The 24,486-nt window shown below is 46.8% G+C and overlaps 1 protein-coding gene across 1 annotated transcript in view; it reads left to right on the forward strand.

Annotated features, from left to right (window-relative positions):
- EPAS1 (endothelial PAS domain protein 1) overlaps positions 1 to 24,486 on the forward strand; it is an 86,156-nt gene that overhangs the window by 56,687 nt on the left and 4,983 nt on the right. The window contains exons 3-13 of the mRNA XM_053587011.1: positions 2,651 to 2,802; positions 3,216 to 3,300; positions 5,961 to 6,079; positions 6,175 to 6,380; positions 14,798 to 14,904; positions 19,055 to 19,202; positions 19,814 to 20,028; positions 20,556 to 20,746; positions 21,251 to 21,361; positions 22,830 to 23,326; positions 24,227 to 24,353. Of these exons, the coding sequence (XP_053442986.1) occupies positions 2,651 to 2,802; positions 3,216 to 3,300; positions 5,961 to 6,079; positions 6,175 to 6,380; positions 14,798 to 14,904; positions 19,055 to 19,202; positions 19,814 to 20,028; positions 20,556 to 20,746; positions 21,251 to 21,361; positions 22,830 to 23,326; positions 24,227 to 24,353 (1,958 nt within the window). The remainder of the gene's footprint in view (positions 1 to 2,650; positions 2,803 to 3,215; positions 3,301 to 5,960; positions 6,080 to 6,174; positions 6,381 to 14,797; positions 14,905 to 19,054; positions 19,203 to 19,813; positions 20,029 to 20,555; positions 20,747 to 21,250; positions 21,362 to 22,829; positions 23,327 to 24,226; positions 24,354 to 24,486) is intronic.

Consider the following 24,486-nt stretch of genomic DNA (forward strand, 5'->3'; position numbering starts at 1 on the left):
GTGTGATTTAAATGGTGTTGACAACCTCTTCTCACCCATCCCCCAAACAAGTCACTGCCTGCCAAGATAGACTAATCTCCACAGTGTTTGGGGCACTCTAGGACTTGAGTAGAGGCAGCATGTCGTCCTGTGAGGAGCAGCATCAGCACCTGGGAACTTGTTAGAAAAGCAGTTTCTCAGTCCCCACCTGAGACCTGTGAGTCAGAAACTCTGGGAGGAGGCCAGCTTAGGGGTATGCAACCTGGACCTGAGAGTCTTGGAGGGCTCCACACTTAGAAGGGTCCTGAGCAAGGTTACATTTTTTAATAAGAGGTCCCATGTTTTTACTTTGCACTGGGCCATCCAAGTTATATAGCAGTCTCGGGCCCAGCAGTCTTTGTGTCTGCCAGCCCTGCGAGTGATTCTAATGCACTCTCACAGTGGACAGCATGAAGTCACTGTCTCTCCTAAAGCTCCGGTTTCAATGAAGATGTTAGCTGGGAAAGCTAACATTAGTGGCAGCCCCAGCAGCTGGCTCATTATCAGTTCAGCTGACTGGGTAGCTGGCAAAGAACAGAGATTTCAGCAGCCCCCAGCAGGGATCGGTGTGGGTATGTGTGTGGGATGAAGCCATTCCTGTGGCCCAGAATCCTTCCCTCCATAGAGGTGGTCTGAACCAGCGTGTGAAGAGGAAAAAAAATGGATCTCATTTTATTTCCACCATTTTAGTAAAAACAGAGGGAAAACCAGCAGGACATTAGTCTGTACAACCCAACTCTTGGCTCTGAAGGGAGGAACTGCCCCTATTTTGTTCCTCTGCAGAAATAGCAGCATCTGTGACCCCAGCACATTCTCAGATCCTGTGTCCTAAAAGATGACTTGTCCCCAGTGGTGCCATTGAAGGGCCTTAGTAGGAACATCTCCTAATTTGGATTTGCTCTCCTTGAGGAATAACAGCAGATAGTCCAGAGCTTAGTTCTTAGGGGCTCGAGGAAAAAGAGTATAGAGAAATAAGTCCATTCCCTTGCAGCAAGGCCCTTGAACCACATTTCACAGCACTGATGTGTCCCTTGCCAAGTGGCCCATATATTGAATTGCATTTTACATTCCCTAGAAGAGTTTCCATTTGAAAGACTCTTTTTAGTTAAGCGAGTTACAAATTACTCTCTAATCTCCTTGTTCTATAAATCAAATGAGGCATACTTGGATTGATGTTTGTGCTGGATGAATACAAATTTTCATAAGTAAACGTATCTCTGCAGTTAAATAATGAACTCAGAAGAGAAAGGCTGAAATAAAGTCTGTGGTCTAAGAATAAGAACTGAGGGCCAGGGGCCTGAGAGATCTTTTTGTGTGGGACCAGAGCTGAGTCTGCATTCTGCAGATGGCAGGCGTATGCTTGCTAGGGCAGGATACTCAAAGTGGATGCTTTGGGGTGTTTCCTTAAGCTGCTTTTAGTACCTTTCCAGCATGGCAGTGATGAAGTTGCCGCTTCACTCTTTTCATGCCATGGCTAGATTAATCTCCCCAAAGCACTGCTGTGAGATGCCACTTCTCTCCTCTCTTGCCTGAAATGTGAGGCCTCTTCAGGGCACTGGACCTACCTCCCCAGCCTAGTCTCTCAGTCTAGGAAATGCATTCTCCTCATTGGCCAAATGGGCCGCCTCTCAGTCCCAAGAGGGATTGCTCCATATGTTTCCCACTGTTCACCCAACCTACCCAGCCCATAAGGCCCTTCTCTTTTTGTTCTACAGAGTAAACTCCATATTTGACATTAATTTCTTCAAATCTTCTTTGGTAAAGTTGTCTCTGAGCATCCCACAGTGACCCCCTGCTCCTCAGATCCTTGGAGCACTTACTGTCAATAACCCTCCATGGGTACCCAGCAGTGACACCCTTGAACTTTTTAGCTTTGCATCTCTCATATTTCTCATCTAAGTTTTAAGTAATTTGAGGGCAGTGACAATGCCTTAGAGCAGAGGGAGGAAGAATTCACTACTGCTGATGCCATTTTAAGCATTTTACACATTTCTCCTTTTAATTTGAAGAGATGGAAATAGTTATCTCTATTTAGCTGATGAAGAAACTGATGTTCATAAGGGTGGTTACTTACCCAAAGTAATATAGACTGATCTAGGACTAGATCAGTGTTTAACTCCGAAGCCTATAAATAGCTGAGTGTACTTCTGGATTCAGCTGCTGGGGCTTGCTAGCTTTTCAGCCTCTATAACTTTGGGCAAATGCCTTACCCTCTCCAAGCCTCATCTGTGAAATGAATCTAAGAGTAGTACCTACCTCACAGGTCCTTGTGAAGGTTGTACGGCATGCTTAGTGCAATCCCTTTTATGTAATGTCTACTCAGTACACATCAGCAGCTAAAATTTTTGTTCTACTACTGTGACTACTATTATATCTATGCCTGCTACTGTCACTGTGACCACGGGTAGCACAAGCACTGTTGTCACTATAAGCACACTGACCACACCGGCCAGGGTGTCCTCTGGGTAGGGATGCTCATCTGTACCACCTGGGCATGTAGCAGACATGTAGATGAGTAGAAGTGTGTGTTTCTAGAAAATTCCACCTGATGCCTTTGCACCATCCCTAGTGGACACCTACCCATGTCAGTCACCACATTCACTCAAGCCGTCTGATCCCCTTCTCTTTCCAGTTTGCTCCGAAAATGAGTCTGAAGTGGAAGCTGACCAACAGATGGATAACTTGTACCTGAAAGCCTTGGAGGGGTTCATTGCTGTGGTAACCCAGGATGGCGACATGATCTTCCTGTCAGAAAACATCAGCAAGTTCATGGGACTCACACAGGTGATACCCTTTTCTGCCTCTTACATAAAAGGGGAATGTTTCCATTTGGAGGTAGAAGTTAGTGGAAGGTGCTGATCCCAGCTCTCCATGACTGTCCCCTGCCCATGTTCTCTCTGCCTATCGCTGGCCTCAGCCTCAGTAACACTCTCCCCCTCCCTGGCATCGGGCTTGGCATTGCTTGTGACCATCCTGGTGGACTAGCTTAACAGCCAACCCTCATGCCTCAAGTCTGTCCTTGTCGGTTGTCCTCTATTGTGTCTGTATGTCTGTGCGCCTAACACTGCACTGGAGTCATGAGAAGACCTTATTCCATCTCCTCCCTGTCTCTAAATCTGGAAGGTGGCTCAGCTTCCTCTTGGCGTCTTTAACGTCAATATCAGGAATAATGAAGCCTAACCTTGTTTTTGAAACAGGTGGAGCTCACAGGACACAGTATCTTTGACTTCACGCATCCCTGTGACCATGAGGAGATCCGTGAAAACCTCAGTCTCAAAAATGGTACCCTTAATTATATGTTTACTTCCTTCTTGCCCCACCTGGGAGGGAATCTTCCTTCCCTTTGTCAGAGCATAGGAGAGATGGCAGAACACCATTATGATGCGGGAAGAAGTGACATCCATAAAAGATCAGCCAGGCTGGCCCTCTGTGACAATGTAACCTGTGAAACGAGACTGGGGGGCAGGGAAGGGCTGCATTGCTCTGAGGTATCTCCTGCAGTAACACTGTTTAGGAGGCTCCTTTGGGTTAGGACACTGTCTCTAGGAGTCAAGCATCTCTGCCAAATGATGCCACCCAAACCAGTAAGCCCATCTGTGAACCAAAGTGCTCACAGGAACTACTATAGTTATCTTTTACTGTGTAAAAAAACATCCAAAACATAGGATTTAAACAATCGTTTATGAGCTCTCAGGATTTTGTAGGTTCTGTGGGTGGGCCTTGTGCTCTAAGTGATATCCAGCTGAGTTGTGAGCATCTGAGGGCTGGACTAGGCTGGGGCATAGTCAAGATGGCTCACTCATACGTCTGGGACATTGTGACAGGTGGCTGGAACCCTAGGCTCAGCTGGAATGTTGGGACAGCTGGACTGCTGTTTCACTTTGTGGAGTCTCAGAGCATCTCCCTCTCCACATGGTGTCTCCAGGGTAGCCAGACATGTTACTCAGCAGCTCAGAGATCCTAGAAGTACAAAGGTGGAAGCTGCCTTGCCACCCCGAGGCTTAGTCCCGAAGTTAGCATAGCATCACTTCTGCCCCATTTCATTGGTTAGAGCACTGTACAAGCCAGCCCTGATTCAGCATGGGAGGGAACTGTACAAGTCTGTGAGTGACAGGAGGCATGGTTCATTGGGACCACCTTTGGAGACATAGGACAGATTTTGATGGATAAGAGATATTAAAAGGTCTAGTGTACAGGACCTTACCTGTGGGGGTGCCCAGCAGGTGCCCATGGATGAAAGGATCTACACAGGCAGAAAACATGTTACAATGACAGCAGAGCTTCATCTCTTGTAACTGGAGCCATTTAGGCAAAGATATGAATGGGGATATTGTCTAGAGGACTGAAGCATCGGGCATCAGTGGGGCTTAACAATTGTCAAGATCCCTTACAAACTGGTCTGGGCAGAGTCTGGTCTGGATGCCTTTAACCTCCCACACCTGTCACTGCCTTGGGGCTGTGCTCGTCCAGCCTGCATAACAGAGATAGTGGTACTAAACCTATGAGGTTTTGCTCCTGTTAGTACACACACTGCAAAAACAGAGGTCTCATCAGCTGATCTCCAGCCTTGTTGCAGGTGGAACCTGCAGTCCATGTTCAGAGTGACAACCATCTCCCTGCCCCTCTGCCACCTCTGCCCTCTTGTATTCTCCCTAAAGGCCTTAGGCCACCTGGCTCCACAAGCTGGAAAGCACCCCTGGGCTGTTCATTGTCTTATCTGTGCTGCGCGGTGGAACATTTGGTACTAGACTTCTGATTCACTTTCTAGAATGGGAAGCCTGAGAACACCAAAAAGTCTCTGATTCCTTCTCTACTCCAGAAACCCTTTGGCCTTTGGGTTCTTAGTTCAGCTACTGACCATAGTCTCATTTGACTGTATGACTTAAGCCCAGTACCTCACTTCTTTGCTCCTCAGAGCCTCTCTTTTCATTTTTATGGTATTGAACTAGGCAAAGTCTAGGACCTTCCCTCTCTCAAGTACCGTGATTCACAGCCAAGTGGCCTCTATTGATCTGGGTAGAACTTTAGATCTCTTGGTCCAGGTATCAGGGACTTGGGATTGGTGAAACTTAGTGAATCAGCAAATTCTCATTGAAGGTGCTGGCCTGTGGGTGGACTCATGATCTGAAGGTAGAGAGTTGTGTGAGTTCTAAGAGGAATATAAGGCCATGCGGCAGATTGTGGCCAGGCAGAGGGCCTTGAACTTTATCCCATAGAAAGTGGGGGGCTATTGAAAGTTTTTGAGCAAGGGGTGAGACCAGTGACAGTCTTAGGTTTGTAAGGGATCTTGACAATCGTTGAGCCCCACTGATGCCCGATGCTTCAGTCCTCTAGACAATATCCCCATTCATGATCTTGGAGCTATGCTTAGAAATAATGATCAAATATCAGAAGGGGGAGAATCCAGTTAGGCCTCAATAATAACCCAAACACAAATGCTGAATCCCTCCTGCACCCTCATTCCCCACATCTGGGCTGATCCTGGCAGTGGGGCCAGGCCCCAAGATCCAGGCTTCTCTCGTTATGTGCAGAACCCACCTGTGAAAATTAAAATTGTAAGAAGCATAATTAAGAATGGGAGAGATGGTTTTATAACCATGTTGGAAGAATATCCTCTCTTTTAAAAAAAAAGATTCACCAGTTACTTTGTGGGCTCCTTAAGGATGTTAAAGTTCAGGGTAGGTACCACAATTCCTTTGGCACATAACTCTTCAAAAATATGTCATTGAAATAAATCAAGGTTCTCTGAAAGTGAAAAGGCTGGTAGCTTTGCCTCGAGGGAGGAGTTTGATTATTTGAAACAATATTCTAGATTATTCTGTGATGCTGGGTGGAGGCAGATGCTCAGGAAATATAGCAATAATCTGCCTAGAAAAACTGTAGCTGGGCCCCCCCATGAATATCAACATAAAGTTCACCAGACCCCCTTCTTCCCCACCTAGGCTCTGGTTTTGGGAAGAAAAGCAAAGACATGTCCACAGAGCGGGACTTCTTCATGAGGATGAAGTGCACGGTCACCAACAGAGGCCGAACTGTCAACCTCAAGTCAGCCACCTGGAAGGTAGGGCGATGTTGGGCCAGGGTGGGTTCCAGGTGTGTGTGGAGGGGGTGCCCAGCACTCCCACCCCGCTCCTGACCCTCCTTGCTGGTATCCAGGTCTTGCACTGCACCGGCCAGGTGAAAGTCTATGACAACTGCCCTCCTCACAGCAACCTCTGCAGCTACAAGGAGCCTCTGCTCTCCTGCCTCATCATCATGTGTGAACCCATCCAGCATCCGTCCCACATGGACATCCCCCTGGACAGCAAGACCTTCCTGAGCCGCCACAGCATGGACATGAAGTTCACCTACTGTGACGACAGGTGGGAGCTCAGCCGTGTGTGCCACGGGCCAGGGTGGGTCTTCCCTGCAGGTGCGCCTGTGTTAACGGTATGGGCTGAGATGTAAACACGAATTGCCAGGTGTGTGTTTGTGGGCCTGTGTCACTGCTGCAGTCCACCAGTGCACCTCAGAGGTCCCCAGGACCATGTTGGGTGGTCTCTCACTGGCACAGCTTCACGTCTGCTTGCAGAACTGTTCTGCTACTCCACTCTGTTGTCATTGTTGAGGTGTATACATGTTTCTCCACGTAGGTATCAGGCTCCTGGCTTCTGCCCCAGGAGAGAAGAGTCTGGAGATTTCCATTAGTACTCCCAGTGCAGAAGCCAGTGGGAACATCAGCTTCTGGCCTAGAAACCAACCCACAGCTGGATGGCGCCCCTGTGTTCTCTTCCACTACCGACTGAGCTATTCCCCCTGCCTTTCCCCTCCTGTGTGCAGCTCCATCCTGGACTTTGTCCAGCCTGGTCTTAAAGGGCTTTTAGGGGGAGATAAGCCAACTTCAACAGTCCCCTGTGCCAGGCCCAGCTGGAAGTTCTTTTAGGGGACATGGTGAAGAGGGTGGTGGAACAGCTTAGGTTCAGATCCAACAATTAATATTCAGTGTTAGCTCTTACTCTCTTCTTTATAAAAGTTGTTGAGAGGGCACCTAAGGGCAAGGTGGGGAAGAGGCTGGAGCATTGTGGGAGGGTGTGTTGCAACTCCTAACTGCCCCATAGGCCCTGCCTCTGAGAGTGAGGAGCTTGATGACCAGGGATGAGAGGAGGCAGGTGGCGAAAATAGAAACCATGGGCAATGGCTGGCCCCAGGGAAGGAAGGAAAGCCAGGAGAAGGACTGGGCCTGGGCTAGGCCTGGCTGGAGTAAGCACACTGTGGCTGCTGACTCGGGCATCCCGGATGTGCCTTCAAGGCAGAGATCGCCCAGCCTGACTTTAGCTTGCTGTGGTATCTACGGTCATTGCTTTATTCTCCCCAGGGTCACAGTTTTTTGCCACTTCCCTCTCATCTTCTAGGTTCTCATAGAGTGAGATGATGGCTATGAAAACACTTTGAAAAGTACAAACACCATAACACATGAGGGCTGCTTGTTTTTTTTTTTTTTTTTTTTTTTGAGACAGTCTCACTATGCTGCCCTCAGGAGAGTGCCATGACGTCACAGCTCTCAACAACCTCAAACTCTTGGGCTTGAGTGGGTCTCTTGCCTCAGCCTCCCAAGTAGCTGGGACTACAGGCACCCGCCACAGTGCCCGGCTAATGGAGGCTGCTTGTATTGCTTATATCTTGCTTCCTGTCCTTGGCCTTTCCCAAAGCAAAATCTCTCACTAAGCTCAAGGAGCCAAGATCACTTCTGAGGGGATTTGGTGGCTGGGGGCCTGGAAGAGGAAGGGGAAAGCACCAGGTGTAATCTGCCATGTCTTCCCCAGGCAGTAGGAAACCACCAGACCCCAGGGAGAGAGCTCCTGCTCAGCCTCCCTCAGGTCCACCCACCTTTTTCCCACTCCTGGGCATCCCATGAGTGTCCAGTTTCTTTCTGGGTAGGACTTTGCTCTCTGGCTGATTCTCCTCTCTGACTCTAGACTGGTCCTTGGCTCATTCCAGTGCCCCAGTTCTGACCACAGTCGGGGCTGGAATTAAGGTTTTTAAAGGTTATAGGTAGTTTTATAAGCAGAAAAAAGTGCTCTAACCTCACAGGGAGAAGATAGCTTGTACAAAGCCTTTTGTCCTAGAAGGCAGAATTTATTATAGTTGTGAGTATGGGTTAATGACAATGATGATTAGAGAGAAAGATTGCCCCCAAGGCAATCCATGGTATAGGTAAGGTTATTTTTTAGATGCAGTCTTTGTGTCTTCTTCCCATACTGTTTATTTGACTACAGTCTTGTTGATGTACCTCTCAGTAGCCTTCTGAGATGACATGGAAAATCCTAATCCTAGCCCACATGTCACTGGCTCTGAGGTGAGGTAGCTCAGGATGCCTCAGCCACCTGGGCCTGAGGACAGGTGGATATAGCCCTTGGTGAGTGAACCACATCCACAGTGTGACTCCATACGCCCCGGGAAAACCCTACTGTCCTTTATAACTTACCACCCCTCGGCAATAGAAAAGAGAAAAAAATAGAAAAAATTTTAAAAGAGCTTAAAATTTTGATTCTTGTTAAAGTGGGGGGGATCCCCTGGAAAGGATAATTCAACAGTATATTTTATTATCTTGGTTTGAATGCATTTCAGGTAATTTTCTGAAAGCACTAAACTTTGGATAAAAGAAGGTGTTTGTGTGGTGGGGGGAACACAGGAACTGGGTGGCTAAATGTAGGAGAGGAAGTGTACCTAGAAAGGGGAGACACTCTGTGCTGACATCTCACTTTGGTTTGGGACTGTAGGCCGAGTAGATACTGGTTTAAAGGAACCTGTGATTTAGGGCTTTGTGACTCACAGCGCACAGGATGGTATTGCTTATAAGTTCTGCAGGACACACTGCATTTTCAGCAGATTCTTGCCTTTCAAGAAACCTAATTGAAAGTCATCTCAGTAGGGCTGAGATGGCCCCAAGTCTGTATTCAGGGGTGCTGGACAGCTGAATGTAGAGGTATTTAAAGACCAAATTCTGTGCTACACAGAAATTGTGTTTAACCGATTAGCAGATTAGTTAACAAGGGCACAGACATGGCTTAGACAGTTTATGAAATGACTATTTTAAATCTTTAATCCCTAACTGTTATTTCTCAATTGCTTTGAGGACTGGGAATTTTTTTTTTTTTGGTAGCATGTTTTGTGTTCAATCTTTGTGTTGGGATGGGGAGAAGTGCACATGTGTACACGTGCCCACCCACACATTCTCTCTCCTTAATACATGACCCCATCGGAAATAAATCCTTCAAAAACCAACATCTACATGTGATAGCTAATGGGGGGCGGGTAGGGCTCTCCATTTTAATGAGGAAATTCACTAGGTTTAACGGCATTTGACACACATGAAGGGCTATGATTTCCCACCAAGGGAACTATTCTTCCACAAGTTAGAAAGAATCTGAAGAAAATGTGAAACAATTAGAATCCACCCAATCACTTTTGAAGCAGTTTGAGAATTTTCTTAGATGTAGCAAGACCACAGACACAAACAAAAGGGTTATAAAGAAAAAGAGAAGGGAGAACAGAGAAGAAGGGAGGAGAGAAATAAAAGAGAAAGAACAGAGAAAAGATGATTCTAGTCTTGTGTTGAATTCTCAGGTTCCTAAAATCAATTGAACTGAAACCACCTGTTCTGAAACGTCTGAAATTGAAGAAAGGAATATGGATGGTTTAAAATTCATTTGTTCTCCCCTTCACAAAGGATCAGAGGACCATATTATGTCCTATATTAATTATTTAAAACATAGTAAATATTTTCAAAAACAAATTCTGTAACAATTTATATGTCAGTCACATTTATGGGAACAAGTTGAGTAGCAAGATTAGAGAAGAACAGTGTCCTGATTATCAATGTAATTAATGATGTCTTCTCCATTTATGACTCACACGGAGGCATGATACTGTTTCCTAGAATACCGAACAACCGGTTCATTAACTGTAATTTACTGAGCATCTGCTGAGTGTCTAACCCTGTGCTGGACACTGTTATATCAAAGAAGTAAAAGATGATTCCTGGTTTCCAAGAGTTTAGAGCATGAGACGCAAGCAACTTAATGAAACCATAGTGATACAAAATAGAACATTCCATTCACCCAAAAGAAAGACAGAAGTTGTACCCAAGGAGTTTAGCTTTAAAATGGAGTGGTTCTTAAATTCATGGGAGATGCCATCTAGTGGCTAAAAAGAATAATTGTGAAGCATCCAGGAGGCTGAATTCCCTGTGATTTTGTCAGTTTTACAGTCTTTCTATATCTTAGAAATAAATTTAAAAAGCCATTATGTCGCTGGGAACAGAATCACTGGGGTAACATATTTCAAAATTACAGTAAAAATTTCAGCAAAGAGGGTCATGCATTCTTTACAGATAAAGAATTTAAGGGCAACCCTGGTTTGTCATTGGATTAAGGCAACATAGGACAGGAGTGACTTTAATAAGTTAAGATGCCTGTATTCATAATTCTGTGGATAAACTTATTTAAATTTTCTCATAGTAAAGATGGTAAAGGTGAGGAAAAGTGAAGATCATAAAGAGAATGTCAATAAAAAAAATTATAAAGAGCCATGAGTTGTACAACACACACACTGCCTTCCTGAATCTAAACTTACCCCATAGGAAGCACTCCAAAGACAGTTTGGAAATTGATTTCCCAACTTGCTACTCAGCTTGTTCCCATAAATGTGGCTGACATATAATATAGAGCTAATTGTATAGATTTCATGCAATCAGGTAATATTTGAGGAAAACAAGATGTAAGTATTGTTGCTTAAAGCAAACAAAATATGAATGAAAATATAGAAAACCAACCATTGAAATCTGAGGTTGTGAATTGTCTAGGTATTATGAAGTAAATGCAGTGTCAGAGTTTATAATCACGTACATTATGGAGAAAATGAGGTGAATCAAGGGATGCCTAGGAGAGGCCATTGGCAGGAGGGTGGACAGAGAGAGAGCAGACTTTAATGTAAGTATTTATTAGCAAACGCATTCTTTGGAAAGCAAATAGGTTGTTATAAGGTACTTAAAACTTTTATCCTCTTAAATAGCTTAAATACTCTCTAACCATCTTGTTTAGTTAATTCACTTACCTAGCAAATCCTTCACCCGTGTAGGGAGCAGGGGTGAGAAACAGGCAGTCCTTGCGTGACACCAGGGATGGCAGTGTCCAGGAGTGTGGCTGTGGTGCCCCACATGGAGGGAAGAGAGAGCCATCTTAGGGCTCTGGCTGCATTTCTTCTGCCTTTTGAAGCAATAGCACTGACACTCTAGTCAAGAGAATAATTTTTTTCTTAGCGCTCAGCTACAGGTTCATTTTGAACAGAGCTTAATGCAAACCTTTTTGAGGCTAAAGGGCAACTGAAGAGCAATGAATAATTCACTTTACATTCTGAAGATGCATCTCACTCTGCGGTTCAAAGCCCAAAGATCTGACCCACCTGTTTACTTCAGGTTACACTAACTTCAGAATTTAACAACCCTTTTTTTCCACTGTATTTTCTATTTTCTTCTTCCTCTGCCTTCTGGCGGCTACCTTGTGTCTGCATCTGTTACTTCACTTCATTTTGCTTCTTTTTCCACTATATTATTACAAAGTATCTCACTTTCAAAATCTGGTGAGTTAAGTCCTTTTACATTTCTCTCCCCTCTTAGAACAGCCCTACTGAGATGACTTTCAAATTTATCAGTGACGCCAAACTGATTTTTTTTTTATCCAGTGAGTTAGAAGCCCTTAATTAGAAAGAAATAGTTCCCCTGATGGAAAGAGCAGAGTCTGTTATCATGACCTAGCTCTGGAGGTTTGTCAGGAGCCCAGGGAAATGAGTGGGGAAGGCCCTTTGGGGCTGTAGGAGTGAGGTTATAAACAAGCTCAGTTCATTAACCTTCCCGCTGGCGTCTACGTGCCTGCACATGGGGGCGAATGACCATGAGCTTTAAGTTGGGGTTTCCTGGCTTTGTGAAGTTTGACAACTCAAATGTTCTTCAATTGTGTTTGGGATATGTGTATTTCCCAGTTTTTATAGTAGTCTGTTTAGAAGAATGAAGAAAGAGACATTAAATATTTATTTTAGTTGACAAGATAAATGAAAGCTGCTACTGGGAAGATATCTGGCAATTCTGAAATCTAGGTTTGTTTTTCCACTTCCAAAACATGCCCATTGTGTGCCTTTGAATCGATGACACACGAATTAGATAATTTAAAAACCATGTCCTCATGAGGCTGATTATAATAAATATTTATTTTGAAGACTTTAACTTAAAGATTCTAATCTTGAACGGAAATTTAATTTCTTTAGGGAGTAGAGTCTCATCTTTCCCAGGATGCCCATAGACTCATTTTGAGGGTCTCTGGAAAATTCTAGACTTGCACAGGAATAGAAGCAGTTTATCTGGCAAATCAGTGAGCCTGTAAATGCCTAGCCACTGTCATCAGGGTACAGTGCTGGTTCCCAGGCTACCCCCAAAAGGCATCTGAGCCAGCAGCAAAGCTGACTAGTTATAGGACCAGCACAACTCTGCGTCCTTATTGCCCCTGATATCCACCGTTGAGTGCCAGTAGCAGGTTCAGGGTGCCAGAAAATACTTTTGCTGCCAATGAGTTCAGAGACCTCTCTGCTCGGGGTCCCCCCCAAGTGACGGGACAGATTTTTCTACTCTGAGACAAGCTGGCTGGCACAAGTGAGCTACTGGTATCTTACTGGAGAAATCTCCACTGGGCTGAATCAGCTGAGCCCTAAGCCTCTCAGCGCCATTGAGCTGCTCCTTGTTTGACAAAAGCTTTAACCCCCAGAGTCAGCCAGGCAGACAACTTGCCTCTTCTCATCCCACTTCAAAACCAGGCACCTGACAGAATGAAGAAAGGATAGACTGAGTGTCATGAGGTTTCTGTTGAAGGCTGTGTGTGTGTAGGACTGAGCACACCAGTGTGTACTGAGACAGTTACTGATGGGGCAGGAAGATAAGTGGATCCTCCGTGCCCAGGTTCCTTAACAGGGCTGGGATAGACAGGACTCAGCTGCTCCGGCATTTACGAAGAGCCGTCGTAGGAGAGACAAAGGAGAAAGTGGTCCCGCAGTTTGGGAGTTGACAGCCTAATGTGAAGAGACAGATGTACAATTCTCAGTGACATTGCACTTATCCCTTAGGCTAGTGGTTCTCAACCTTCCTTAATGATGCAATGTATTTTCATTGTTAAAAAGGGGTGGTGGCCCACAGGTTGAGAAGCACTGCCTTAGGACTTCATGAGAGACGTCCGTGAGAGTTGGAGGGACTAGAGAGGGCTCTATAGAAAAGGATGAGGCCTTGAGCTGGCTCTGCAAGAGTCAGAGGTTGGGGAGGAAAGGAAGAGAGAAGGCACAAAGGTTCTGTAGCAAAAAAGTTTGCCAAGTATGTGGGGGGGGGGGTTGCATGGTGTGCCACAGATGATTTGAAAATCAAATTGCTCTAAAAACAGAGATGACTTGGAAGTTAGGCAGTGTTTGTCTTGATGTGATTGGCAATAAGAGAAAGCAATAGAGGCTTACACAGGGACTGGCAGGGTGGAAATAGTATGTTAGGGCACTTTAGTCTGACAGACATATGCAAGCTAACCTGTTTGGAGGGTATGTTGTAAGTAAAGAGGAAACCAAGGAAACACAGCTTCTGTTTTCTGCCTTCCTCTCGGTGCAGATAAATGCCAGGACTGTAGGCAGAAGTCATGCATTCTCAAACAGCGTGGTGAAATGAGACCACAGCATCACTTCTAACTTGTGATAGGCCAAATAAACAAGACCATGAACCCATCATAAAAATTGACGTGGCAACCAAGATTTTGAGAAATAATATTTAGATATATTACCTGATATAAGAAATTAGGTAAATCAGGCAATCTGGTGGTTCTTGGGTGGAACTATATTTATTTCAGTGATTTCAGCAAAGAGCCCTCAGGGTGTTAAGTGATTCATGGTTCTCCACCTTTGCCTTTGCCCACTTCCCATGAAAGCCAGGGGCCTTTGGGACAGCCAAGCCCCATCATTTCAGAACTGTTTATCAGAGAGTGTAATGAGGAGGGCATTTCTATGACTGACTTCATGTTCTTCCTCTCAGCACCTCCCACCTTCTCTCCTTTCCTTGAAATAGGGAGAAACAGAGAAAGCTATGGAGCAAACCTGATATCCAGGGCTTCCTGAGGTCCCAGGGAGGACCTGCAGGGCAGTATCCAGAGGAACAAAGATTTAAGCATAGCCAGGTTCTGCTTATCCGAGATGCTCCTCACACTGTGGTTAACACAGAGACAAAGGTGGCTCCATGCTGCTTCCCCACCTGGGGGCACATAATTTTAACTTTTAATTTATTTCACCTTCTACTAGCATGAGCTTGACCTAGCAGCTGGAAGCCCCAGCTTTCATTCTTGCTCTGTCCCTGGACGCCTATATGAACATCTCGCAAATTGCCTGCCTTCCCTGGCTTTCTACTCCCTCATCCACAAAACCTGCGGTATGAGGGTGTGTGAGCCCTTCTGCTGGTCCACGGACAACAGCCTGTGTGGAGTGGGAGTGGCAGGGAGCGGAGTCTTCTGAATAGATCCTTTCCTTCCTCCCAGACTTCAGGAATGGGAGGCACAACAGGTTTTGGGTCAACCTACAATTATAGGTTGAGCACAATGGCACGACCAGAAAGCTTGGATGTGTGCATTTGATTTATATTCTAGGTTTCATTCCTCGAGCCCCTGCCCACATGATGGGCCACGTTCATGTATCTTCATTCCCTACATGCTATTTTTTTTTTTTAATTCAGAATCACAGAACTGATTGGTTACCATCCTGAGGAGCTTCTCGGCCGCTCAGCCTATGAATTCTACCATGCACTGGACTCAGAACACATGACCAAAAGTCACCAGAACTGTAAGTTCTTGGAGTGCCTCTGGGGCTTCCTTGTGTCTGTGGCATCTGGCCTTGAGTGGGATGTGATCAGTGAGAAGACCAGGCTGTTTGCAAGCATGGTCGATGCTTTTTTAAGGAGGGAGACCTCCTCTGGTTGGTTCCTCTGCTTCATCCTCTATGGCTTTTGGGTTTGATCTGATAGTACAACAGGGCACATCATGTTATCTCAGAGAAGTTTCTCACTGTGCTCTCTGGCAAAATAAAATACACAAAATGACCTAGATTCAGCCCCATTCTGGGACCCACGGTTGGGGTAGGGAGGTAGAGATGGAAATACTCTTGTATGCCCGTGAATGTGACCCAGCCTGACTGAGCCTGCCCGAGCTTTGACAGCATAGGATCTGTTTCCAGCCTTGCCTGTGGGATTCCCCCAAACTTTCCTGGTCTGTGCTCCCAAAGGCAAGTTGACAGAATCATCCAGGTTCTGGGACATAGGGCCCCAACTCAGGCCCAGTGGACCCACTGATTCCCCAGGGCCTGGCTGTCTGGGCCTTCCTACTTTTAAATGTAAAATTGGAGAAAAGACTACCTTTCCTTCCAAGTCAAGGATGAAAGAAAAGCAGGGGAGAATGGGAAAAATTTATGAGAATTCTTTGAGGACAGAATTACTGTACTTTATCTTCTGAGATGGGACAATGGAAGAAGCTACTGTCAAAGGGCACAAGATTTATGACTTCTCACTAAGCATATAAAAGGGGCTTTCCCCCTTCTTATTAGAACATCCTTGATCTGTAAAAAAGACTGGGGTAAAAATTTTTCGTGTTAGTGTTGTGCTGACTCCAGGAAAAATAGGGTGCCTTTTATTGAATCCATGTATTTAAGTATCAGGTATACTTAAAGGTAATTCATGGCCCAAACAGAAATCACAGGTTCTTGTCAGGTTCCCTGATAGAGACAAGTAAAGTTGCCCTGAGCTCTGAGTCCTGTTCTCTATCCTTCTCTTTTCTCCTCCCCTTCTGTCTCTCCCATTAATCTTTGGGTTTTTACAAATAAAGTTGCACTTCAGACTCATTTTCCTGCTGTGGAATAAGTGGAGGCTCAGGTTTTAGGCTGACCCAGGTTCACACACTGGGGTCCCAAATTTATGCACGTGCGTGTCTTAGCCTGCGAAGGTTTATGGTTGAAATGACTGGGGAAGCTCAGTCCAAAACCAGATTTAGACTACTGAAAGCCATCTTTTCCAAATGGATAAATAATTTATACATTGTGATTCTCAGAGGGTGGGGTCTGGGGGCTGGCTTCTCTTTGTTGTATTGAGGATATTATGTGCTCTTAGGAAAACAAGATTAAAGACCATAAAAAGCCTATCTAGCAAGTAGCAGGCCCCTCACCATGGCTGGCATTAATGAGCAGATGATTAGAAAGCTGGCGTTAATTATATTCTCCTGACAGAGCAGGCCCTTGCCTGCAATTGCTAGAAATGCAGTTAAAACCTTGCTTGCTGTGCTGTTTGATCAAAAGACTAAGAGGTTGAATTGGGTTTCCATTAAGAACCGTCTAAATAAGTTAACTCCAGGCACTTGAAATTGTGCAAGAATCATTTTACTGTAGCAAGGAAGCCTCACTGCCACAGATAAAGGGATAGCAAAGAGGACAAAAGTTATTTCCTTCATGGAGGAGTCAGCGATGGCTTAGGACAGTGGCAACAGCAAATTTAGTCTTCCCAGTGAGTTGTGGCTCAAGATGTTATAGTAAGAGAACATTGTACTGGGAACCACAAGGCCTGTTGTCTAGCCTAGACTGTCTTGCTCTTGCCCTGTGTGGTATTAAGCAAGTCACAATCCTCTCGGCCTATTTCTTCATCTATCTTCTCTACAGTGCAGGATTTTGTTAAAAAGACTTGACTAAGATAATAGCAACCACTTTGGAAAATAATTTGGCCGCGTCTTATGAAGTAAACACATATTTAGCAAATAACACAGCAATTACACTCCTAGCTACACCCATGAGAAATGAAAATATGTGTTTATACAAAGATTTATACCCAAATGTGTATCGCAACTTTGTTCATAATAGCCCCAAACTGAAAACAATTCAAGCACCCATCAACAGGCAAATGAATAATCATGGCCCACCCATGCAGGGCAATACTACTCAGCAATGAAAAAGAATGGCCACAAGTACCTCCAGCAGCATGAGGAATCTCAGAAACAAGCTGAGTAGAAAGAGGCCAGACAAGAGGAAAACTCCTGTGTGATTCCACTTATATGAAAATCTAGAGAAGACAATGCCAATATATCATGACAAAAAAGCAGATCAGTAGAACCATGGGTAGGAATAAGGATTAGCTGCCAAGAGGCTTAAGGAATTTTGGGAGTGATGGAAAAGTTCTGTACATTCTGTACATTCACTGTGCTGATAGGCACATACATTTGTCAAAACTCATTGTATGCTTGAAATCAGTGCATTTTTGACTGAAGGTAAATTAAAACTCAGTAAGTTGATTTTGTAAAATGAAAAACAAAAAAAGCTAGACAGAAAGACTTTAATTTGGACTATACTTCTGTCTGCTGTTTCCACCTGAGGGGACTTTTCAGCAAATCACTCAATAATATTAAGCCTCAGTTTCTTCACTGTAAATTGGTGGTAATAATATCTGCCTCACAGTATAGCTTGTTAAATGAGCTAACAATGACACTGATTTCTTCTGGAGTGTTTGATGTGCCACACACTGTCCTAAGTGCTTTGCTGAAGTGAATTCATCTTGTGAGACAGTCTTAAATACCACAAAGCACTACACAAATGTAAGTTACAGTTGTTGTTGTACCTTACACGTGCTTGTTAAATTTTTGAAGAGGGTAAAATGTGCCAAATAAAACCTAAGTATGAAAGATTACAAACTGAGCTACACTCCTCAGCTATATGGGGCTGGTAAAGGAGGTGGTGGCCCACGAGCCTACCAGAGGAACCAAGGAGACACTGTGTGGACGGAGAACCTGGTCTCCCACAGGAGAGACCAGGTTACGTCATCTGCAGTGTGGTACAAACTGGCAGTGACAGGGCCTGGGCACTGTACATGTTAGTACCTTTGGGAAAGAGGTAGCTTTTCTTATATGCTTGTCCTTGGCATTTGGTCAACACGTGTGTATTGGATAGCCCAGGCAAGTACATCTGCTCCTCAATACAACCACAGTGGCATAATGAGCAGCTAATAACGTCAGCCATTATCATTGCTACTATTACTATCAATGTCCCCTTTTGTGTGGGAGAAAAATTGTTCCTTTCCCAGAATCCCCATGCTAGCAAGATTTCCTGATCCTTCTACCATGCTTCTTCCCAATTCTCTGTGATTCTCAAAGAATGAAAATAAATGGGGAGCCCATAAAAATACCAAACATTCTAACGTTAGTATACTTTAATGTAATGGACAGAGCACTCTGGGTGGAAGAGGACAGTCAGGATGCGGAACTCCTTCCTTAGTGTTTTTAGATGGTAAAACCACTTTTTAAATGACCATTTAGGACTATCTGGATAAAGAAAGAAGGCATGGGCTGGAAGCCTAGCGGGGCAGTTGGGAGGATGTAAAGGGCTTATTATGGCTTATGAAGAATCTATGTAGACTGCTGGGATCCCTTCCGTTTCTCCAGCCAGCCAAGGAAGGGTGGTTTGCCTTCATCTTGCTGTGGGTTTACCAACCTTCTGTTCCCAAAAAGTGGCAGACCTTACATATGACCTGAAAAAAGAAATTGCTTCTATTCACAAGCAGGGTGCTGGTGATGGATGTGCTACAAAAAGCTACCCAGAGTCAGGCTTTCTCCAAGATGCTTACTCGCGAGTCCCCAGTGCCTGGAGAGTTAGGCAGGGGAGGGGCAGGCTCTGGTCCTGCTCACTGCAGAGCTGGCCTGTGGGTGCCTTGTCAAGGGATTGGTGATGGGCTATGCTCTCACTAGATGGCCTTGGGTGAGTCGCTTACCCTCTCTTAACCTCCTTTTCCTGTATTTGAAATACTGAGCTGGCTGTGATGATCTCCAAGCTGCCTTCCAGGTCACTTTCCCTGGTCCTGGCTTAGGGCACCCAGTCCTGTCTGCTCCCTGCAGACTGCGCTCCCCTGAGCATGGTACACCCAGCTGCCCCACCTCCCTGAGCTCAGGCTCTGTTTCTCTTCCCCCAGTGTGCACCAAGGGCCAGGTGGTAAGCGGCCAATACCGCATGCTTGCCAAGCACGGGGGCTACGTGTGGCTAGAGACCCAGGGGACAGTCATCTACAACCCTCGCAACCTGCAGCCACAGTGCGTCATGTGCGTTAACTACGTCCTGAGGTAAGTGCCAGACAGCAGGACCTTGCAAGAGGGCTGCAGGCCCAGGGCACTGCGTCCAGATCCAGGGGCTCTTTGCCGTGCTGACCTCAGGCTCCCTTGAACGTCTTGAGAACCACTGGACACTTGCAATTTTGTCTGCCCATTTTGCCCCTGTCATTTATGCCATGCCAATGACCTGGGGGTGGGGAAAGGCAGATGGCACCCAGTAGTCACTTAAATATTTTCTGAATGGGGAAAAGGGCGAGAAAATTTCTCTTACTTTCTAGGAGAAAAAAGTGTAACGCCTCCACTCTATAGAACGTGGGAAGAAAGCTAGAGGAAGTCACTGCTGGGGTAGAACAAAAACAGAAGCATTCTGGCCTCCTGTGCACCACGCAGCTCAGCTCTGATATAGAACAGCATCAAAACAGACACACATTCAGGAGCTACTCTTGGGGTCACTACCCCCATGAGTCACACTTCCATGGTGTAATTCTTCTCAAAATGCCAGCACACAGGGTCCCCAACCTTTTTGTTTGAGAGCTTAGCTGTCAGGGTTTCCATGTGTCTGGGGAGCAAAAGGATTTTGCTAGAAAATGTGGGAGGCCTGATGGCCTCTCTTGTCCCATTAGTGAGATTGAGAAGAACGACGTGGTATTCTCCATGGACCAGACGGAATCCCTGTTCAAGCCCCACCTGATGGCCATGAATAGCATCTTCGACAGCGGTGGGGAGGTGGCTATATCTGAGAAGAGTAACTTCCTGTTCACGAAGCTGAAAGAGGAGCCTGAGGAGCTGGCCCAGCTGGCCCCCACCCCAGGAGATGCCATCATTTCTCTGGATTTCGGTGGGTGCTGCTTAGCTGAGCTGGGCCCCTGGAGCCCTCGTGGGGCTGGGGTAGGGAGTTCTTATAACAGGCCTAACCAGGTACTGCCTTTCCTTAACCCAAGTTACCCTGCCCCTGCTAATCACCTGTTAGATGACAGGCTCTAGTGGGCACAAAAGCCTGGGCTCTTGAAGTGCTGAGTGAGGAGGGTTAAGAGAGGACCCCACGTGAGAGGTCAATTCTCTATCACAGGCAGTGAGGGTTTGAGATGAGAGGGAGGAGTTGTTATCACAGAGAGAAGGAAGATCCTCTTGTTTAGGCAACAGGCTGAATTGGATTGATGTTGAGAGGGATAATTCCAGAACATGGATGGAGAACAGATTGAGGCCCAGGATTAAGCCCTCAAATTCACAATTTCATTAAAATACTTGCCTGTCCCTCGGAATGCAAGTCTGAGGGTTTTCAGCCTCTTCAAATCCTTTTAAAGATGTTTTGTGCAACATCTGGGCTTCCTCTAAGTGTTCACCATCAGGCCCTTGTCTCCGCAGGATGTCAGAACTTTGAGGAGTCCTCAGCCTATGGCAAGGCCATCCTGCCCCCAAGCCAGCCATGGGGAGCAGAGATGAGGAGCCACAGCACCCAGAAGGAGGCTGGGGGCCTGCCTGCCTTCACTGTGCCCCAGGCGGCCACCCCAGGCAGCACCACCCCCAGTGCCACCAGCAACAGCAGCTGCTCCACGGTGAGCTGACCCCTCCCCCACCCCCCGACTTTGGGTGAGGATAAAAAGGGTGGGCTCCTCTTCTGCCTCTTGCCAGATGGCTAAAGGAGCACTGGCGACAGAAGTGCTACCTCCCTCCTCCTCTCGGGTTGTCACAGAGCCCCCTAGAGTGACTGGGACACTTACCTGCCAGGTATTAGAGGTGTTTCCATCCTCCACCAAAATGATAAGTTCCTTGAAGGACTTTGAGCCCCTAGGTCAGCCCTAGTGCAGGGCACAGAGCTATACCATTTGCAGAGTTCTGGCAGCCACAGGCTTCATTTTGCAATGAGGAGACTGAGGTTCAGAGAGGTTGATGAATTGACCGATTCACATAGCTCTTCAGTAGTTGCCCTGCTACAAATACGTGTTTGGTGGAATGGAGTTGAGGCTCTGGGTCTGAGGATGTAGTCCTCCTTCCATGCTGCTCCTGAAGAGACTGGTCCCATATACTTGGTTCCATCCTTCTCCTCCCTGGCCCCCCAGCCCAGCAGCCCTGGAGATTACTACACATCTCTGAACGATGACCTGAAGATTGAAGTGATTGAAAAGCTCTTCGCCATGGATACAGAGGCCAAGGACCAGTGTAGCACCCAGGTAAGGTGTGCATGCCCACCATCTGGCAGAGGCTCACATCCATTCTTACAGCCTCGTCCCTTCATTGTAAAGAGCAGTGGGGATGCTTGGCCAAGGCCCTTAAATGGGTGTTGATGGGGGAAATGGAGTTTGCGGTCACCCCTATTTCCCCACCCCCAGACCTCTAGTTCCTTGATTATTAACTCACAGTTTTTCATCTCCTACTTGGATAGCTTTCTCGGTGCATGTGAAAACCCAAACTACAAAACTGGACATTTCTTTAAGGAGGCTATACATTTAAAAACATACCCAGATTTATGAAATGTTTGTAAACCTTAGGGACACATAATCCCTTCACAAGTACATTCATCTTGGGATTTTTTTTTTTTATTAAATTATAGCTGTGTATATTAGTATGATCATGGGGCACCATATACTTGGTTCATAGACCGTTTGACACATTTTCATCATACTAGTCAACATAGCTGAATCTTAGTAAATGTGGAATGTAAAGGTCTTAGCAAAATAACTAAGAACATGCCAGGATGTTTTTAAATAATCATTTGAAATGCAGTGTAAAATGACCTCTGATATTTTTTTGTTTACTTACAACTTTTCAGAAACACATTCATTACATAAGGCCCAGTATTTTTCCAAAACGTATGCACCCAGGGAGGAGATGGGTAGATGCATGTGTGTTCACAAAACCCCAGAGCAGACCATGAATCTGGTCAGCCCATTTGTCTTAGTCTGGGCTGTCCATCAGATGTCTACCTTGCTCCTCAGTTTGCATCTTTATCCTGCCTCCTCTGAACTACTGTAGGATTTAAAACTTCGTAGTTTAATCACACCTGTGTGCTCTGCTCCTTCATCACCTCCCAGAGTTGCACTCATTAGTAAGCGTACTCTCCAGGGAGGCGTCAGACTCTGGAGGCAGAAAGTGTCTTCTGCCTCTCCTTTGAGCATTCCCTGTGGTGCCCATGATGACACTGCATACCTATGGGGTGCTAAGTCTGCTGTTTGGAACAAAAATCCCTCTCTCCTGGGCCTGTCACTCAGAGTCCACTGATGCACTCTAGACACTTCCTGCTTGCCTAGGTCTGTGCCAGGGCATAGGAAGGAGATGAAGGTAAGCTGTCCTTAGCACCCTCAGGGCCTAAGTGTATTGGGATTTAGGGAAGGGGGAACTAGCCCAGGCTGGAGTGAGTAGGCTGGCCTGGCCACCAGAGGGAGGAGATTTTCTGGTCAGTTGGGGAGGTGGCACCAGTGTGGAGCATGGAGATTCATGGCACAGGGCAAAGGTGAGGAAAGGCTAGTGCCCTTGACAGAAGGCCTTACACTGGATGGCCAAGTCTGAGACCTTCTTGATAGGCCCTAGGGAGCCAGGAGAGTGACACCATCGAGCTGTGTTTAGGATGAAGGGCACTGGTGGGGGGATGAGGGGCTGAGCTGGAATGGTGTTTGTGAGGCTGTGCTTTGCCTCCCCCAGACGGACTTCAATGAGCTAGACTTGGAGACACTGGCGCCCTACATCCCCATGGATGGGGAGGACTTCCAGCTGAGCCCCATCTGCCCAGAGGAACAGCTCTTGCCGGACAGCACACAGCCCACCCCCCAGCACTGCTTCAGTACCATGACAAACATCTTCCAACCACTGGCCCCCAGGGCCTCACACAGTCCCTTCCTCCTGGACAAGTATCAGCAGCAGCTGGGAAGCAAGAAGACAGAGCCTGAGCACCGGCCTATGTCCTCCATCTTCTTTGATGCAGGAGGCAAGGCGTCCCTGCCACCGCCCCCATGCTGTGGCCAAGCCAGCACCCCTCTCTCTTCCATGGGGGGCAGATCCAACACACAGTGGCCTCCGGATCCACCATTACATTTTGGGCCCACAAAGTGGCCCATTGGGGATCAGCGCACAGAGTCCTTGGGAGCACCGCCATTGGGGCCACCTGTCGCCGTGTCCCATGTCTCGATGTTCAAGACGAGGTCAGTAGCAGTCACAGCAGCAGGCTGTGTGCTGAGCAGAGAGGGGCAGAGAGGCACTGTTGGGCTGGTGAGATAGCTGACACTCCATTTTGCCCTTATCTGTGCTTTGAGAGGTTAGGCTTTCAGGGGATCACCTTCAGGTAAATGAGGCCCAGATTCTTATCAGGGCTGGAGCTCAAGAGAGGCCTGAGGACAGGAAAGGAGAGAAGGGGCTTATTGAGAACTACGAACCCCAATGGATTTCTCCCTTCAGACCACCCAAGAGTGCCTTTCTTATCTGGGTTCATCACCTGAACCACAGAAGACAGAAAATTACTGGAGTGACTACATTTTCCATTCTCTCCTGGAACCCTGGTTGAGAAAAATGAAAAGATGTCCATGCTTCCTCCCTGCCCGCCTCTCTACTTTCCAGGGCCTCCACTGCAGCAGCACCTCTGGGCCATGCCCAGGCACCATCATTGCCTTCCCCTTCAAATCTCCCCAGTATGCCCCATTTCACCCAGCTGGGAGCTCACTGAGCCAAGCCCCAGCAATTGGCACATGACTTGCAGCTCCCAGGATCTGCTGGTGATGCTTCTCTGCAGGCCCTGCCCTTCACAGGGTACCTAGCTGGTCTCCAGTGGGAGCCAAAGGGAGGGGTACGGTCTGGACAGGGCGAGACAGGGGCAGAAAGAAACCCTCCTCAGGACAGACACTGCCCAGCTGGGCAGATGTACAGGGAGGTGCAGGCGGTTTGAGCCACCTGAAAGGGGGGAGGGGCAGGTGCTCAGCCCACAGACTACCCTCAGGGTCTTTGAGTCACCATATTCATGAGTATTGGGTCTCAAAGGGCCTTGAGACCAGGTGAAGGCAGCAAAGGGCTCCAGACTCCCTCACGGCCCACTCTCTTGGGCTTGGCAGGTCTGCAAAGGGCTATGGGTCTCGGGGCCCAGACGTGATGAGCCCAGCCATGGTAGCCCTCTCCAACAAGCTGAAGCTGAAGCGACAGCTGGAGTATGAGGAGCAAGCCTTCCAGGACATGAGCGGGGTGAGCCATCCCCTGACTGGCCGCAAGGGCAGGCTGGGTGGGAAGCTGGCTGTGAGGGCTACAGGGGATGTGGAGCCACTCCACACCCACCCCAGCCCGACCCTGCCTGGGGCCCAGTTCTCTGGCCTTCTCT

This window comes from Nycticebus coucang, chromosome 4 (genome assembly GCF_027406575.1).
Source record: "Nycticebus coucang isolate mNycCou1 chromosome 4, mNycCou1.pri, whole genome shotgun sequence".
NCBI lineage: Eukaryota > Metazoa > Chordata > Mammalia > Primates > Lorisidae > Nycticebus > Nycticebus coucang.